At 38.5% G+C, this 19,484-nt stretch overlaps 1 protein-coding gene across 1 annotated transcript in view; it reads left to right on the top strand.

Annotated features, from left to right (window-relative positions):
- Positions 1-19,484, top strand: part of RASGRF2 (Ras protein specific guanine nucleotide releasing factor 2) — a 147,548-nt gene that overhangs the window by 112,462 nt on the left and 15,602 nt on the right. Inside the window, exons 19-23 of the mRNA XM_042447812.1 lie at positions 9,448-9,560; positions 12,155-12,215; positions 14,681-14,784; positions 16,859-16,943; positions 17,452-17,649. Of these exons, the coding sequence (XP_042303746.1) occupies positions 9,448-9,560; positions 12,155-12,215; positions 14,681-14,784; positions 16,859-16,943; positions 17,452-17,649 (561 nt within the window). The remainder of the gene's footprint in view (positions 1-9,447; positions 9,561-12,154; positions 12,216-14,680; positions 14,785-16,858; positions 16,944-17,451; positions 17,650-19,484) is intronic.

The raw sequence follows: 19,484 nt of genomic DNA, 5'->3' as shown, positions 1-19,484 counted from the left end.
ATATCTATGTTGTCCCCGGTCCTGCAGCCTCAACAAATTGAAGCCGGAGACCAGCACAGGCACTATGGATGGAAGAAGAAATTCTTCTACACTTCAAGAATATCCTAATAACTAACAACAAGAAATATTTGGATATTTGACAAAAAAGAGCTTGCTAAGTTTTTATGGGAAGGGAAGAAGGCCAGAATTAATTGGAGCACCTTAACAGCGCCAAAGGAAAGAGGGGGATATGTGCTCCCTAATATTAAAATACAGTATACTATTGTGCCTGTTGTGCAACATGGGTTAAATTAACTAATGAGAAAACATTAGCCATTGAGAGGAACAACATAAGATATGGGTGGCATGGTTATAAGTGGTACAACAAAGTAAAAGAGAACAAAAATTTTGAAGACCACTATGTAAGAAAGGCATTACTGAAAGTATGGACCAAAATAAGGAAACCTTTTTATAGAAAAATACCATTATGAGTTTCCTCATAGGAGGCTTTTTTTTCACAGGTGTAGAAGCAATAGGGAACCATGGCTTAGATTTTGGAACATTAGAAAAACAGTAACTATGAAATGAAATCAAGAGAACAATTAGAGAAAGAAGGCAGAATAAATAATTGGTTTTTGTATAAACAGATAAAGCAGAGATTTAATATGGACAAAAATTTGAAGGTTTTGAGCAAAAAATGGAAATAGTATTTTTTTAAAAAGAGGAGAAACACCATATAGCAGTTTTTTAAATAAAATTATGAATGAACGGGAACTGAAAAAGAAACAGTCAAACAAGTTATGATTAAATAGGTCCAGGATATAGGTAGAAATATAGAAACAGAACAGTGGGAAAAAACATGGAAAGATACAGCAAATTTAAACTATGTCAAAACCTAAAAGAATTTTTTTTGAAAATAATGCATAGATGGTACTTGTCATCATTTATATTAAATGCTATGTACAAAATTAGCTTGATAAATAAAGAAAAACTAGATTAATAATGGTGGAAATTAAATAAGAAATATGTAGGAATCTCAAGAATATTATAAGAAAAAGAAAGTCTGGGATAATATTTAGGTAAAGGGAAAGACAACCCAGATGCAAGTTTTTTGTTGTTTTTTGTTACATTTGTATGTCTGTGTGTTTGTACTGTATGTTATGTACAGGAGGGTAGGGGGAGGTGGGATACATGAATGTTAAATGTATTTTAACTTTGAAATATAATATTTTTTTTAAAAAAAAGAAAAATTCTTCTACACTTTGTGTTGCTTTACCCCCCAAAGATTTCCAGCTGCTCATTTTTTGCCCTATAATGGAATGTATACTGGAATCTGAGAAGGTTAACCTGTGGCTTTTGCTCTTCTTCAGTTACTGGCATGGGCCTGTGTATTCTGTACCACAACATCTGATCGGTTCAGAAATGTAACACTAAGTTTGACTTACTTTGATTCCCTCCCCCTTTTATTCTGCCATCTGCCTGGGACAACGTATATGGTTCCCTCACATTCTCATTTTACAACGACTCTATGAAGTAGGTTATGCTGAGAAACACTGACAGGCTCAAGGCTCAAGTACACCTGGCAAGTTATGAAACTAGTGTAGATATTTATAATGTTACTCTTGGTCTTTGTTCAGCAATTTAACTGCTTAACTGCTGTCTGTCTAGCATCTTGGTAGGAACACTCCATGTCATTTATCTCTCACCCCATCATCCTGGTCACAAAATATATAGATAGGCTGGTGAAGGCCACAAAACATAAGGAATTATTAAGGAAGGCATAATTTGTGCTCAGAGCAAAATATTCTGTGTTAGAGAATAACGTCTCCTTCAAGGAAGGATATTTTCCAGCCAGCTTAAAACTGGCTGTGGTTAAACCTTTAGTCAAGAACCCTTCCCTTGATCCCCTGGAGAGATCTAGCTACCAGCCAGTTTCTCTTCCGTTTTTGGGTAAGGTGGTCGAGAGGGCAGTTGCAAACCAACTCCAAGCAGTCTTGGATGAAACTGATTAACTTGGTCCATTTCAAACTGGCTTGGTTGCCTTGGTCGATGATCTCCATCTGGGCATCAACAGGGGAAGTGTGACCCTGCTGGTGCTTTTGGACCTCTCAGCGGCCTTCGATATCATCGGCCATGGTATCCTTCTGGAACACTTGAGAGAGTTAGGAATCGGGGGCTCTGCGTTGCAGTAGTTCTGGTCCCACCTCTTGGGCAGATTCCAGATGGTGTCACTTGGGGACAGTTATTCATCCAAGAGGGAGTTCAAGTCAGGCGTCCCTCAGGGCGCAATTCTGTCCCCAATGCTGTTTAACATTTACATAAAGCCACTGGGTGAGATCATCTGGAAACATGGGGCAGGGTGTTATCAATACGCTGATGACATCTAAATCTGTTTCTCTATGTCTCCAACTGCTTCAGTGACCAAGAAAGGCATCTAATGACTGTCTCAGGTCAGTAATGGATTGGATGAGGGAAAAAAGACTTAAGTTGAATCCAAATAAAATGGAGGTACTCCCTATAGGAAACCCTGCACCGGGTATGGAGATTTGTTCACCAGTCCTGGACAGGGTCACACTTCCCCTAAAGGACTGTGTCTGCAGCTTGGGGGTACTTCTGGATTCATCGATTCAGCTGTCCTCCCAGGTTGATGCCACAGCTAGGAGTACCTGTTATCAGCTTCGGCTGATATGACAGCTGCGACCCTACCTGGAGCAGAGGGACCTAGAAATGAGTGTACATTCACTGGTAACCGCTTGTCCTGATTTCTGTAATGTGCCACGTTCAGAAGCTGCAACTGATTCAGAATATGGCAGCCAGGTTGGTTGTAGGTAAAGCTAAATTCGACCCTATAGAAATCTCTTCATTGGCTGCCTATTAGCTTCTGGGCTCAGTACAAGGTGTTGGTTATTACCTATAAAGCCCTACATGGCTTGGGTCCAGCATACTTGAGGGAATGCCTCCTCCCATACAATCTTTCCCGCGCACTCAGGTCCTTTGGGAGGAACCTACTCCAGCCAAAGAAAACCAGGCTGGTGGTGACTTCCCAGAGGACCTTTTCAACTGCCACTCCTAAAATATGGAATGACCTGCCGGAAGAGATCTGCCATATTACATCTTTAGAGGCGTTTAAAAAGGCGATAAAGATGGATCTCTTTATCCAGACTAACCTCCAGCTGAATTAACCAAATTGATCCATTCACTCTTTCACCGCCTCTCCTGATGGTGTCTTGGAATAATTTGACCTGTGTCGATCCTTAGTTACAAAATTTGTAACTAAGTACACTGTACTGGGGATATTGTATTGTATCTTGATGTTTATGTGCAATTTTAGCAGAAGAAGGGAGGGTTAAGGGAATTAGGGAAATTTTATTATTGTCTGTATATCTGTTTTATTGGACTGTTGTTACCTGCCTAGATCCTGGAAGGGAGAGGTGGATATAAATTATTATTATTATTATTATTATTATTATTATTATTATTATGGGAGGCACCCAGTGTTGGTCTGTGAGTGGCTTCATCAGTGTGACAGCACAGTGTCAGCAACATATTTTACATGCTTATTTTTGTTGTTTGTTAAAATAGTGGTAACTGATACTAGATTTTGTATTTACATATGATTTTTCAGAATAATAAGAAATAGCCAGGTTCCTGCCATTACGTTGCTAATGGCTTTAGGCAAGACATGGTTACTTCCTGCACCTTATTTAATAATAGAAATAATAACATAACAACTGGATTGGTAATCTCTGCTGTGGGCCTGATGCCCCTCCAGTCTGCAGCAAATCCCAGCACTTGAGAGATGGATGGATAAGCAGAAGAGGTAGGACTGAAGAGGGGGTGTGAGAGAGAAAGAGAGAGATTAAGAATGTGGAAGTATTGAAGCCTTTGGGCCAACAACCGTTCCAAATCCCTGCCTTACATGTTTAGTGTAAGGACTACCATAAAATAATCCATGTGGAATGATTTGAATGTTTGAGAGTACTATATAAATACTAAATGTTGTGTATTACATGCTTTCCCCATGCTGTTTTATATTTAGCTAATTCACTTCCATGAATAAGATCCAGCTCATTTTACAGTTTTATTATTGGCAAGATATAAACAAGTAGGTTTTAAATGTTAACCTTAAAGTATGGAAGAGATACCACACAAAGGCAGGTTAAAAACAGAGACACAAAAAGAGTCTTGCCAATAAAAGTAGAAGACGAGGTTCCTGTCTAGGAGTTGCACACTGACATGACTGTACTGCAGGTAAAATGGAAAGCTTTTTGGCTGCTTGACAACACTCTATTTACTTGTTATTTACTGATCAGCCCTCTTAACCTTCACTTGCTCTGCATGCCAGATAGTTCTGCAGTTCAGATACAGATCAATAACTGCTGCCTGAACATCAAGTATCTTTGTGTTCACATGAATAGAATAGAGCTTGCAAATGATTCACAGGATAAATATATATATATGTTATTACTTTTCATTTATTATTTTACCATGAGCAATGTGCCTGAAGAGACAAGTAAATGAAGGGTGAAGCTTTGTTGAATTTTGTCTCAGTGACTTCCCACTGTGAGCTGAATTATTTTGATGTGCATGCTTTGTACAGTCAAAATAAAAGATTGCAGTTTCAGTTGGTAGTCTATGGGATATAATTCTATACAGTTACACTACATTACATTGAACTGTAAGTAAACTAAAACACTGCATGTGACACTATGTGTTAACTGTGGCACAATATCACACTGAGCTATAATTTAGTTCATGTTTGGGCAATTGTCAATATTATTCGCAACTAACAAGGATAGGCAGAGCTGATGTAACTTGCAGTTGGCAACATTTGTTAGGTCAGAAGTTTTCTGTTCCTGGTTTACTGCTGTGTGAGCAAACATTGGGCTTATGTACTTCCTGCTCCCTCTTTTCAGCTAATACCAAGATTGAAAGTATTTCGTTCCATTTGCAACTACAGTCATCCCTCCGTGTTTGCGGCTTTGATATTTGCGGATTTGATTATTCACGGATTTCATAAATATGTTCTCTAGGGCTGTCTAGGTCCTCCAGTGCAACTCTGTGGTCAACTTTAACTAAACGTTGCCCTGAAAGACCATTTGTAGCTACTCCAGTGCCATTCTATGGTCAGTGTATGTTGGACAATGACCACAGAGTTGCAATGGAGGACCTAGAGATTCCTAGAGAGGTGTCCTCTCAGGTAAAAACAGTGTTTTTGTTATTTGCGTTTTTTCCATATTCACGGGGGTCTTGTTCCCCTAACCCTAGCGAATATGGAGGAACAACTGTAATTATGGTTTATCACTATATCTAAACAAAGATGAATTATGATTTGGTTTTTTAAAACATATTTTCATTTGTGTTTTTAACAGTTTTTTTTTGTTGTATACTAAATTAAAATATTGTTAGATATGGGAAGTGGTATCAAAATAGATTATCTCCTCCTCCTCCTCTTTATCACAACCATTACCACTTCTGCCCAATCAATGGTTTGTTTGAACAAACCAGCTTTAAACCATGGGTTACACTCTGGGCTTGCAGTTTAAAATAATGAAAAAAAAATGCAGTTAGCTGAAAATGGAAGCAAATGTTTCTTGCCTCCTTGCAGTAATGCCAGAAAAGAAGGAGAGGAAAATGGTGTGGTTTTGTGTGTATGTCTGAATAAAATGGAAGAACTACGGAAAGGCTAAGGTGCTGATCAGACAGCAGCTGGCCCTCTTGATGGCATGAACCATTACACATGTATGTCCCTTCTAACCACTGATGCCATCTGTACTCACTCATGCAGATTGCTTCAATGGCAGTTTGTTACATGCCTTGTCTGGTTATTACTGAGAATTCTGGATGATGTAACTTCTCAGCCATTAGCTAATGACTTCATTTTTCCTAGCTTTATTGATCCTGGCAAACTGAAGAAAAGCAGCGGCCAGAGCACTACTGTTGGCTTCATTTTATTTCAAGTATATGTACCAATAAGGTTCATGGAGTGTATAACTGGAAAAAAGCACAGAGGGAGTTTTCTTTTAATCCAAAGGCATTGTGGGATGGAAGCTAAGAGTGCTTTGGTCAAAAATCCAGAGAGTTCAAATGGAATATTTCGTATAAGGACAGGGTACTATATATCCCTTGTTCTTGCCTATAGTTACAAATACAGATTCTGCAGAGCCCCAAAAAACTGAAATTGAACTGCTAAACATTTGGACAGAAGGACAGTTGAATACTTCTAGCTCTATTAAGCTCTGTTCATCAGACAGATGATAAAATGGGATTACAAAAAGATATTATATATATGAAAATCCCTGACTGTTCTAAAGTACTTTGTGAATAACATGTATATATTTATTATTTTAAGGAAATGTTGCTTCTTTTTCTCTATTAATTTTTTTAAAGCCGCTTACATGAAACATTAAAATATAAAAAAATAACACAGCATTTAGCTAAGCTACTGACCAAACCAGACATAGTGATTGCAATAAGGAGAGAGTAAGTAACACAAAACAACAAAATTGAGATTAAATCAAAAGTTGGCAGTATGAAATACTGCTCTTATGAGACTTCTACAGAGATCTAGAAAGACCCACATTTTAATGCATTGATGAAAAGAAGGGTAGTGCCAGGTGGGCCTTTCTGAAAAAGCCCTGACACGTATACTCATCCATCAAACAAAATCTTCAAGAGCTGACAGACTGTACAGAAAGAAATGTATGGAAGCAGCCAACCAAATACTCCTCACAAGGACACCAGGCAGGAGACTTGGAAAAGCAAATCTGGTTTTCTGGAGGCCAGGGTTAGCTGATGTTGCTGTTGTTTGTTTGGTGTTGTAAAATTATTTTCCTAAAATTGAGACTCAAAACAGTTACTGAGTGGGCTTTATTATGTGAGAGGATGGTTCAGTGGCATCCCACACCAGTAATGAAGGAATACCACTTTTGCATGTATAGAAAGCCATTGAATTCTCTAATGTACAGTATAAATGCTCAGTGTCATTGTTAGCCTTCATTAGGAATGGACAAATTTGTTCCTTTCCTTTCCTTTCATTTATTTTATTGAATGTTAGCATATACTAATATGTATTATATTTAATTATTTTTGTAGAATGTATGCCATAGGCAGATTTATTTTATCTATTTTAATTGATTGTATGTACAACACTGTATAAATTTACAGTGCTGTATAAATAAAGCTTAATAATAATGATGATGCCCACATTTGGGAATTTTGGAAATTTGGGTGTAAACTGGTTTTAAAAATTGGCATGAAATTCCTACCCATTATCTAGTCTTATAGATCTTTTGATTGGTCAAGACTGGAGCTGATATTGATGATAAAGAAGTTTAATTCAAAATGTTTGGTCTGCTTCACGTAATGATTTGAAATCTCCATAATGGGAAAACATGGTTTCTAAATGGTCAGTAGTGTTTTGTTTTGTTTTTTATCTAGCAAAATAATTGTTTACCTACACAAATGCTTTGTCTAAAAGATAACATAAACCAAGCCCCAGACAAAGTCAGTAGAAACCAGAATTAAAATGTTTAGATATATTTATGGAATTATAGCATCTGTCTCTCCTAATCATACATTCAAAGTAAAATGCGCAGTACTCTTAAAAACTTTGCTAGAGACTATTGTTTCTGTTTCTATGGAAACAGATGCTGCATTGCTTTGCACATGGCAGTGAACAATTACTGGAAAAGGAACTGCTACAAATATACTAGATAGATGAGGCTTTTAGTTTAAATCCTTTGTACAAACATCTGCACTAAGCTCAAATGCAAATGGCTAAAATTAATGCTTCTCACTGACTCCAAGCATGAACATCTACTGAAGTTATTGCTGCACATTGATTCATTTGAGCCTCACCCCACTTCATTGCTTAATCTTTGGAAATAGCAATTCTTCTGGAAAGGGACACAAGTATTTTAAAAAGAGAAAACATTTATTTATTATCTGTCTAGATTTGATGCAAAGAAAGCATTTTTTAATCCAAGGAATGCTATTTAGGGCGGAAAAATAAAATGCACAGATATAGGATGGGTGACACCTGGCTGAATGAAACTACGTGTGAAAGGGATCTAGGAGTCCAAGTAGACCACAAGTTGAACATGAGTGAACAGTGTGATGCGGCAGCTAAAAAGGCCAATGCAATTTTAGGCTGCATCAATAAAAGTATAGTGTCTAGATCAAGAGAAGTAATAGTGCCACTGTATTCTGCTTTGGTCAGGCCCCACCTAGAATATTGTGTCCAGTTCTGGGCACCACAATTAAAAAAGGACATTGAAAAACTGGAGCGTGTCCAAAGGAGGGCGACAAAAATGGTGAAGGGTCTGGAAACCATGGCCTATGAGGAACGACTTAGGGAGCTGGGGATGTTTAGCCTGGAGAAAAGAAGGTTAAGAGGTGATATGATAGCCCTGTTTAAATATTTGAAAGGATGTCATATTGAGGAGGGAGCAAGCTTGTTTTCTGCTGCTCCAGAGAACAGGACCCGGAACAATGGATGCAAGCTACAGGAAAAGAGATTCCACCTGAACATTAGGAGGAACTTCCTGACAGTAAGGGCTGTTTGACAGTGGAATGCACTCTCTCAGAGGGTGATAGAGTCTCCTTCCTTGGAGATCTTTAAGCAGAGGCTGGATGGCCATCTGTCGGAGATGCTTTGATTTGGATTTCCTGCATGGCAGGGGGTTGGACTGGATGGCCCTAGCGGTCTCTTCCAACTCTGCGATTCTGTGATTCTATATATTAATATTTTACTTAATAAATTTAGAAACGATAACTGGTTATAAGGAAGACCTCCTCTTTAAAAAGTGTGAAATATATTAATTGAATTAGTTGCTTCCTCCTGTTAAAGGTGTATACTTAATAATAAATCAAATTTTGCTGGCATATAATGTATGAAACACACTTAGAAATTTAGGACTGGAATGATAGTGTGACTTCTTTAATTAAAAGTACAGAGAGAGAACGTTTGCCAGCACAGTAATCCAAAATCAAATGTATAATAAGCATTTGACAGATTTTCTGAAACCAAACAATATACATAGAGTCAAATCTCTAGTGCTAATGGCAAAACTAAGCAACAGTTATAATTTACAAGATCACTGTGACTGTTATTCACTTGTTCTTTCTCACAAACCTGTAGTAATTTCAAAATGGCTTATGTGAGATTGTCTCATGTATGCTCACTGTTCTAATATTGTTGAAGCAGCCTGGTATTGAGTTATTTGCATGATAACCAAAGCATCACAACAATAGAAGTGGCTCTAAAACATATCCAGAAATTAAGTATAAAGAAGTTGACATATAACAACAAGCAGGTCTTCAGTTCCCCAATCTGTTGTCTTCAGAGTAGTCCATGGTTTTCAAATGTTTATTGTAGCTAAAACCATAGTAGAAAAGCAGAACAAAAACCTCACAAATAAGAATATATCACATGATATTATATATAAAAATAGTTTTCTTTTATAGGATTTTGAGCTAAACAATGAACTGAAAATGAATGTTCTAAATCTACTAGAAGAAGTGTTGAGGGACCCTGACTTGTTGCCACAAGAAAGAAAAGCTACAGCAAACATCTTGAGGTAAGAACATTAAATTAAGAGATTGTACTGTTGCATTAGAGACAGTAAAGAATCACTGCTGTGGAGTAGGGTCTAAAATGGGCCCTAGCCTATGCTTGGATTTATCCTAAGTCTTCCTCTCTTGTTGTCCCAGTTGTCTTCCCAAGCAAATCAATACAGTCTGGTCCAACAGAGTTGCTTTGGATATACAAGGGGCTATCACATTCAATACCTCACTGCTGAGGAGGAGGAGTCAGGAGTTCACAGAGACAAATTTGCTAAATATTTTGCAGAGAAAATTGCTCAGATCTATTCTGACTTAGACTTCACATGGAAAATAGAGCCTGGACTAGTTGCTGAGGCATATGTTTGTCTGGTTTTGATGGACAAGTTTCAGTTTATTCAATATGATGATGTGGGCAAGTCACTTGGAAAGTGTCTGTTAGACCCATGTTTATCTTAGGTGGTAGAGGTTATAAATGATTCCTTGAAAGAGAGATATGTTCCATACCATCTTTAAAAAGCAATTGTAACATCCCCCGTTAAAGACTTTTTTACTGGACCCCACCACTCTAGATACTTAACAGAGAGATTCTAATCAAACTTTCCTAAATAAGATCTTAGAGTGAGTAGTGGCAGCACAACTCCAGACTATCTTGGATCAAATGGATTATCTGGATCCATTTCAATCTAAATCCTGGCCTGATAATGGGACAGAAATTGCTTTGATCACCTTGGTGGATGACTTGCACCCAGATCTGAATAAAAAGTGCATCCTTATTGGTCCTCTTGGACATTTTAGTGGCTTTCAGTACTATTGATCACGGTATACTTGTGGGCTGTTTAACTGATATGAGACTTGGGGATGTTGCTTGGCAGTGTTCCCAGTCTTTTTTTTGGCTGAATGTTTCCAGAAGGTGGTGTTGGGTGCCTGTTCAGCCTCTTGGCCATTAGACTGCATGGTGTCCTACAGGGTTCAATACTGGCTCTTTTAACATCTACATGAAGCTACTCAAGGAGGCCGTTTGGAGTTGGGTTTCCCCAGTATGCTGATAGTACCCATGGAGACTGTGAAAGTTTTGAATCATTGTGTGGATGCAGGAAAGGAATGGATCAAGATGAATAAACTGAGGCTCAGTCCAGATAAAACAGAAGTGTTGTTGCAGTAGGAAAGCTAACCTGGGATTAGGATTACAGCCTGTTCTCATTTAGGAAAAGTGTCCTGACTGCTCTAGCTGTTCAAAAGTGAGTATTTTTTATTTTTAATGAGTATTTTACATTTATTTATACATTTTTGTAATCTACATATTGTTTTAAATGTTTTCACCCATTGTGCATTGCCTTCAGGTCCCTCAAGGGCCAAAAAGCTCTCTCTCTCTCTCTCTCTCTTTCTAACAAACATATCACTCTAGACATAACCAGTCAGTTTTTCTCCAATGTTACTATTGGCAGAATATATTCATTGGCCTTCTCCTTATCTTTATGCTACCAAACTATTAATGAAATAAATAAAGAAGAAATTTGTCTTGCTTCTGTATCCATTGGAGAAGACTCATACTTCATTATTTATATTTTTATATTTACTCCCATATCTCCTTTCAGGATTAGTCTAAATATAGTAGATGTTTCAGAAGGCTAAACCTCCTTGGAAATTCACTCTTAGTTTTTACCCAATCTAGAATCTTTCAGATGTGTTAGATCATAGGCTCCAAACAGCCAAAATAAAGCTGCTTCGGGTCACTTTGGAGGTATGCTGTTTAAATGACACACACATCTTAAGAGGCCAGAAGCTGCACCAAAGTTGCACTCCAGTTCTTAGGACTGTTCCATCCAGTTCCAAAACCTTCAAAGAAGGAGATTTCACCACACTCATAAAATGTAGTCGTCTTCCCACTTAGGGGCAAAACAGACAGACCCTTTGCGGCGACTTCCCAGCAGTGTGGGGATGTGTCATTTAGATGATGCATGCTGCTAAGCCAGCAGGAAGCCACTGTGAAGCCACCTGCCTGACCACATGGCGGGCAGCTTTGCAGTGCTCTGGCGGTATGCTGCATGCTGCAGGAGCACCGCAAAGCCACGTTGGTGGCAGTAAGGCTAGCTTTTTACCAGCTAAAAAAGGCCTTTTGCCTCCTCTTTTGGGGCTGGCAAAAAGCTACACCAGGGCAAAGTGTGCGGTTGCTGTGACCCCAATCCAGCTTTTTAGGGGGCGGCTTGAAACTGCCCCTTCAGGGCCATCTGTTTCGGTCGTTAGCCAGATTTAAATCCAGTGTTTCAGAAGCAGACTTTCTTACTCTCCCCCTTCAGCCTCTGTGTTGCCAGAAGACAGATTTTTATAGGTTTTCCAGTCATTCAGAGCAAGTTCTGAGTATGAGTGTGGGATGGTTTGTGTTAGGAGCTGCATCTCACCCATTTCACAAACAAAAGGAATGACTGGATCCCAGCCAATGAGACTCACCTTTAAATAGAAATGCATAGGATTGTGTTATTATTAGAAAATATCCAAGGCAGTAATCATAAAATTTACCACAGTTTTGTCATATAATTTTAACTGACATATTGTCACTATCAACAGAAAGGTTCATTTTTCAATCACATGTTTTGTCAATTGTTTTTAGGGCACTTTCCCAGGAAGATCAAGATGACAGTCACTTAAAAATAGAGGACATAATGCAAATGGTGAGTTTATATAAATGTCCCTTTCATAATTGCATTTGATCACTGTTTGTGTTCAAATTTTTCAACAGAAGTTGTTGAAAAAAGGATAACTCTACATATGAATGCTGGTTCAGTGGGAATTTAGGCAGAATATGGTCCACTCTTTTGAATATACAGTGGAGGTTATTTTAAGTGGGACACATTCTGTGAATTAGCATCTTATATATTGGGCACTCCAGTTGTGTTATTATACAAATTATTGAAAACTGTAGTGTCAATTTGCAAGTGAAAGCACAAACAAAAGAATGTTGGGGGGGACTCAGTGTGCTGTCTTAAACCACAAAGAAGCCATTTACATGGGAAAAGCATCAAATGAGAGGACATTTGAGGTACAGAAAAACTTCATCCTGGAAAAAGAGATAGCTTTGTAATTATAGTCCTTGCCAATCAGTGTGTTAAAGTGCTTGCTGTAAAAGTGACAGCAAGCTCTCATCTCTGTTTGATATTCAGAAGCTAGAGAAGATCAGTTACTGGATTAAGCTCTTCTTAATTCTTCTGAGGAAGGATTGTATCTCAAAGATAGAACACAAGCCTGACATGCAAAAGTCCCCAATTCATCATTGGCATTTCCAAATAGAAAGAGGAAAGACTCCTGCATAAGAGCCATCTTCTGTCAGTGGCTGTAGTAGCAGTAGTAGTTTAGACAGACCAATTATCTGACTCAGTATAAAACAGCTTCCTATGTTCCTTTGTTTCCCCATTGTGCCTTAGTAGATATTAAAAGCAGCTATGTGCATTATGCACCTATATTTTAAGTACAATTGTACTAATACTTTAGTAATTCCTGCATAATTATTTCTTTTACTTTATTCATTTTTGGTCGACTATTTTATCACCCCTTGTAATATTGAATGGAGGCAGATAGTGCCAATAGAATTGTAGGCAAATAAAACCACTCAGAATCCATGGGAAGAACCTAAAGAGGAAAGAGCAATAGCCATATAAGGGCTGAGAATGCTGAAATGATACACAATAATGCATGTCTATTGGGGGGGAAAACAGAAAACTGCATTGTTAAGGAGAATCAGAAACTAGGGAACAAAATGAAGGAGACCATGGCTAGAATTCTGCATAGGAATACTCCTTTTAGGAAGTAATGATATACTGCAAAATTTTGTTGTAGGCCCAGCTTATTATTTACTATTTGTTGTTGTTGTGTGCCTTCAAGTCATTTCCAATTTATGGCAACCCTAAAGTGAACCTGTAACAGTGTTTTCTTGGCAAGATTTGGTCAGAAGGGATTTGCCTTTGAGGCTGAGAGAATGTGACTTGTCCAAAGTAGGTTTCCTTGGTAAAGTGGAAATTCAAACTCTGGTCTGCAGAATCATTATTAACCACCGTTAAATAGCAACAGTACACTAAATTCCATAAAGAATACAAATGTAACATTTCCAGCACAGATGCTTCATTTGTATAGTCTATATATGTATCAGAAAATATATTAATCCCAATTTACAGAGGGGAAACTAAGGTATGGAAACAAGAGGAGGAATGTCTAGAGTCATGTACAACTGGTTTTACTTGCAAAAGTCACCAAACACAGTGCTGAAGATTACCAAACAAACAACAGCAGGGTGCAATTGGGTGAAATCTATGTGGTTATTCTGTCTTAATCCTATTATTGAAGTTTAAGGATCAAATTCTGAATTTCACAAATAAGATCGTCAACTTGTATTTAATGCTGGTATGTTTTTAAGAGGGATCCGGCATGCTGTAGTGGTTTAAGCGTTGAACTGTCATTCTGAAGACCAAAGTTCAGTTCCCTGTTTGTCCATGAAACCACTGGGTGTCCTTGGTTGGGTCATATAATCTCAGCTGCAGAAAACTCTGCCTTAGGATCACCATGAATCAGAGACTACTTGAAGGCACACAACAACAATAGCAATGTTTTTAAGACTATTTCAAGGATCAGTGTATAAAAATTCTGTACATACAAATAATATTTTTGATAATATACTTCCAGCAAAACTATTACGATATTGAATGAAATATTTTCCATAATAAGTTTCATTCTCAAACATTTTAGAAACTGGAGATGTTAACATTTTGGTTGGGGAAGTTTATTTTATAGATTCTTTAAAAGAATCTATAAATAAATAAATTAATGGGATTAATATATTTTCTGAACTCTAGGGTAATGAGGCACTATATTTTAAAAAGATCTATTTTCATATGGATATCCTTTTTATTTTTGTCAAAATCTGTTCAATAGGTACTTAACTCAGGCCGCATTGTGCCCAAATTGACTATTCCTCATGCATAGCAGAATTCTTGGTTGTGTTAGTTTGTTCCCTCTTACTGTTTTACCTTCTACATATAACAGCAACTAAACAGTAAAATTAATACAGTACTGTGTCATTAACCAAACATGGTGTGAAATAAACTAAAACTTATTTTTAATCAATTGTGTGCTTCCTTACTTACAGTTAGAGTGTCCTAAACCAGAGTGCTTTGAAACGTTATCAGCAATGGAGCTTGCTGAACAAATAACTCTTTTAGATCACATTGTTTTCAGAAGCATACCGTATGAGTAAGTGGTTTTCCAGTAATTATAATCAAAGTAAAAATACTTTATAGGTGAAGTTTTGAACTTTGTGACAAGCCTTCAAAAAGTAATTTGAATGTATAATAGATAGAGATGGGTTTGGTGTTGCTTAAGATTTATCAAAGCATAAATGGTCTATGAAAGATTAATGTCAACATGTTGAGTAGTACCACTGTATCTCTATTCCAGTTCTTTGTGAACAGGATGCAGTTCATTTCCTGAAGAGAGTAACCTATCTGTCTATAGTAAAACTGCAAAGAACATCTGACATTAATATTCCCATGCCTGCTGCAAATTCAGGAAATCTGTGGGAACAAGGCCAGGAAAGGTTGAGCATAAAAAGCAAATGTTGGATGGCCAGTGCCAGCATTTCTCATTGTTGGCTATGCTAGATAGGACTGTTGGCCCCTTAGGACCAAGAACAACATTTTGCCCACACCTGATGTAGTCCATTTGTTCTTATTACTTCCTAAATTAGTCATGTCCTTAGTAGGGGCTTCACAGAATCCAATAGGGGGCAATCTCATATTGCCCCTGGGAAGAGGTCCCTAAGGTCTTATGAGATAGTGGATTTCCCTTTCTGAGGGTGTCCGCCGTAGAAACTTCCATGATGGAATCAGAACTCAGGGTGGGGAACCTGAGCCACAAAAAGAGGACAGGATGTGTGAGTGATGTGCCAGTAGGCAAGGATAGGTTATGGATTTGGAGGAAGGAAAGGAAAGTTTCTGGAGTCACCCCTGATGCAAACCCACCACAGATAAAACACAAGATGTGTATCAGTTCTGGACTTGACTAGATGTTTCTCCCTCTTACTGCTTGTAATGGAAGAGATTTTTTCTTCTTTACTAAAAAACATTGAGAGGAAAGTCTGCATGCATGAGAGGGAACCAGCTTCTTTCTCAGTTTTGCCCTATTAGCAAGATCCTAGTAGGTCTTAGGAAAAATTGGAAGTTCCTGTACCAGAGGGCTCTGTAAAGCCAGAATCTTTTCTGCCTTTATGATGATATAAATTCTATTACACAAGTGGTTGCATTTGATCAGAGATTGCACAAATTTATTACCCTATTCAGGGTTGCATGAACAATGCATGTGGTTGCACTGTCTAGAAGGCTCTGTAAACAAAGCCCTAAATAATTGTAAGCCTGAGGGCAGGGAACCATCTAATTAAAAATAATAATTGTAAGCCGCTCTGATAGCCTTTAGGGCTGAAGGGCTGGGTTTAAATACCATAAATAATAATAATAATAATAATAATAATAATAATAATAATAATGCTGCGTAGATTGTCGATTAAGCTGTCAAGTAACAGAAGGATACATGGATGAACAACACTGTGATGTAGTGCTCCAGCATTGCTACACTTGTGTAATCTTATGCTTGGTGAACAAGCTCTCAATATAATTGTGCACACAATTAGTCCATAATTTTTTCATGGGAGATATTATAGCTAAAAAATGTATATGAGAAATTCTGTTACTCATCAGCTTGTTGTTGTTGTGTCTTCATGTCATTTCTGACTCATGGGAACCCTAAGGCAAACCTATCATGGGGCTTTCTGGGGCTGAGAATGTGTGACTCACCCAAATTCACTCAGTGGGTTTCCATGATTGAGTAGGAAATTGAATCCTGATCCAGAGTTGTAGTCCAGCACTGAAACCACTACACCACCCTGGCTCTCTTAAGATCTCTTAAGATCAAATGTACAGTACTATAATTTATTTTAGTGTCAGTACAAAAATCTTGTGATTTGCTTCTTGTTTTAAACAATTGTCTATAGAAAACCTACCAAATAGGATCTGGGCATTTATATGTTAAAGATGGCCACGGCTTTAAATTGTAAGAACAGGGTTTGGGATATATAATCAGCATTCCTTTCCTACAGTCAATACTTACTGAATCCCTATACATGGGCTGATTCAATTCTTTGTTCAGGTGGAAGAGTAACATCTAACATGGGGATTAAGGCCCTCTTTGTAAGACAGGAGTCTGTCTTCAATCAAACAATCAATATTTTGTTCTGCCTTTTCCCATCTTTCTTCTTTTCCTTCATATTTTCCAGAGAGTTTCTTGGGCAGGGTTGGATGAAATTGGACAAAAATGAAAGAACACCTTATATTATGAGAACCAGCCAGCATTTTAATGATGTAAGTTACCATAAAATCAGAATACTTTCTAGGAATTCAAGTATTCTGGATTCACAATAGAGATCTCCACAGATTTTCATTTTTTCTGAACAGCTGCAAGCAATTTGGTAGTATTAGTTTGCTGAAATCTATAAGTATTGGCATAAAGAAGTAAGCTATATCTGTATTTAATAAAGGCAAACTAAAATAATATTATGTCTGTTACACATAATTTAGTTTAATAAGTCCTACTTAGAACTAATCCTCCTCATTCTTGCTTTTAGCATACAGCTGAGAGCCATTGCCATTAGCAACCCTGCTTAATGTCAGCAGCCATGTTCTCTGATGAATATTAGTCTGCCATTCTCATCTACTCCTTAATTCACGTGTTCTTGTCCTGTTCCTTCAGACATTCATGAAATGTATTTTTAGTCTTACTTGCTAAAAAGCCATAATCTTTCACTTCTTTTATACTGTTTAACCCTGTGTTGTAAATGTAAGTGTCTCAAGAACTACTTGTTTGGTCTAGATGAGCAACCTTGTTGCATCCCAGATTATGAATTATGCTGATGTTGGCTCACGTGCTAATGCGATTGAGAAATGGGTAGCAGTGGCAGACATCTGCCGATGTATGCACAACTATAATGGTGTGTTGGAAATCACATCAGCCTTGAACAGAAGTGCAATCTACAGACTGAAGAAAACCTGGGCTAAGGTTTCTAAACAGGTAAAGAATTTGCATTGATCAACAATTTCACAAAATGGGTTATTCTTATTTGTATGCATCCTTACTATAAATACTTTTAAGTGAAGAAATAATCTGATCGATTATCACAGTTCAGAATGAGGTGACTGCATAACTAGAACATCAGCATTTCAGCAATCATGAACTAGATGGGCTGAATCATGAGGCACAATGGAGCACAACAGGCTGAGGACACCATTTCCCTTCTGATTTAATACTTTACAGGCTCTCCTACTTTAGAAAGCACCAGGAACTGTTCTGCACATTTTAGTGAAGACAGAGCCTGACTAAACCCAATCCTTTAGGACAGGAAAGGAGAAAGTCACAGAAAAGTCAAAAAGAGCAATAGCATCCTCCAGTCACTCTTACCAATCCATCTGCTTAAATTTGCTCTTCCAGCAAAGTGGGATCTTCACATATTGAAAAAGAATGGTCAGGTTCATAAGAAGGTTTGGGTTGCAAGAGAAGAGGGTGTTTAGAGGTCATTCATTGATTCACTTAGGGCCCATTCCCACTATTGTTTAAATCGGATCGTGTCGAATCACGATCCAGCTTAAACCACCATGGTTTCCACTTGGGAATCAATTTGGAATCGATTCCTAAGGGAGGGCATGGTTTCCCCCCATTTAACCCATGTCAAAAAGGAGCTGGGTTTTCCTTCTCCTTTTTGGGCTGAATTGATTTATTTGACAATAAATCGATTCAGCCCAGTGGGAACCCAGGGCGGATTTGAATCCGCCCTGGCAGCCCCTCTCTGTGCCCGGCCGTGCCTCCCTGCCACCCATACCTCCAAACATAGCAAATTGCTTCATTGACCTCCTAACGCGGTAAACACATTACACCCCCCTGCAACCTCCCCCCGCTCCACATTCATAGATTGACATGTGAGGAGAGCCATTGAACACCATTTTAAAACTATTATTACATGCCTGCTAGATCGCCCCCCAGACAGCACAGGGAGCAATGGGAGAGACAAAGGGACTTGGGAGGGAGGTAAGGCTCAGCAGACCGTCCCAAAGGGGCAGTCTGGAGCCACCCATTTTTCCTCTGGAGGGAGCCTGCAGCAACCAAACCATGCCAGCTCCTTTCACTCCAAAAAGAACCCGCTAAAAGCAGGTTCTTTTGCACACGTGTGGGCACTGCCAAACAAAGCACCCGATGTACGGATGCGGCGCTGTGCTTGCGTCATTATGGCAGCCTCCGTGTGGACCAGAAGCCACCATGATGGCAGCGCTGCTCTGTATTAGGGTTCAGGAGCATGGAGTTTCTGCATGCTCCCAAACTCTAATTTTGGCCTGAGAACAGCACTTCCCGCCCGTCTGTCTCGGGCCTAAAATGATTAAAAGTTTGGAAAACAAGCCTTATGAGGAGTGACTGAGGGAGCTGGATATGTTTAGCTTGGAAAAGAGAAGACTGAGAGGTGACTCTCTTTAAATACAGTGGCTCCTTGGTATCTGCTGAAGTATGGTTCCAGGATGCCCTGTGGATACCAAATGTGGATGCTCAAGTCCCATTAAATACATTGACATAGTAAAATGGTGTCCCTTATATAATATAGGAAAATCAAGGTTTGCTTTTTAGAGTTTATATATTTTTCAATATTTTCAAGTGATGGATGTTGGAATCTATGGACAAAGAATTCATGAGATTATGGAGATTACCGCACTAGGGTAAAAGCGTTCCCCAATGTGTTCTTACGGGCGCGAGCCTGGAACGTGATGAGGGCCAGAACGCTAGTTTACCGCACAGCAGAACGCCGCCGTCGCCACCGGGCGTTCCAAATGTGTTCCCAATGTGTTCCCAATGTGTTCCAGGGA

Source organism: Sceloporus undulatus, chromosome 2, assembly GCF_019175285.1.
Source record: "Sceloporus undulatus isolate JIND9_A2432 ecotype Alabama chromosome 2, SceUnd_v1.1, whole genome shotgun sequence".
NCBI lineage: Eukaryota > Metazoa > Chordata > Lepidosauria > Squamata > Phrynosomatidae > Sceloporus > Sceloporus undulatus.
Note: the sequence above shows the minus strand (reverse complement) of the source record. Positions and strands in the feature narration are given on the sequence as shown.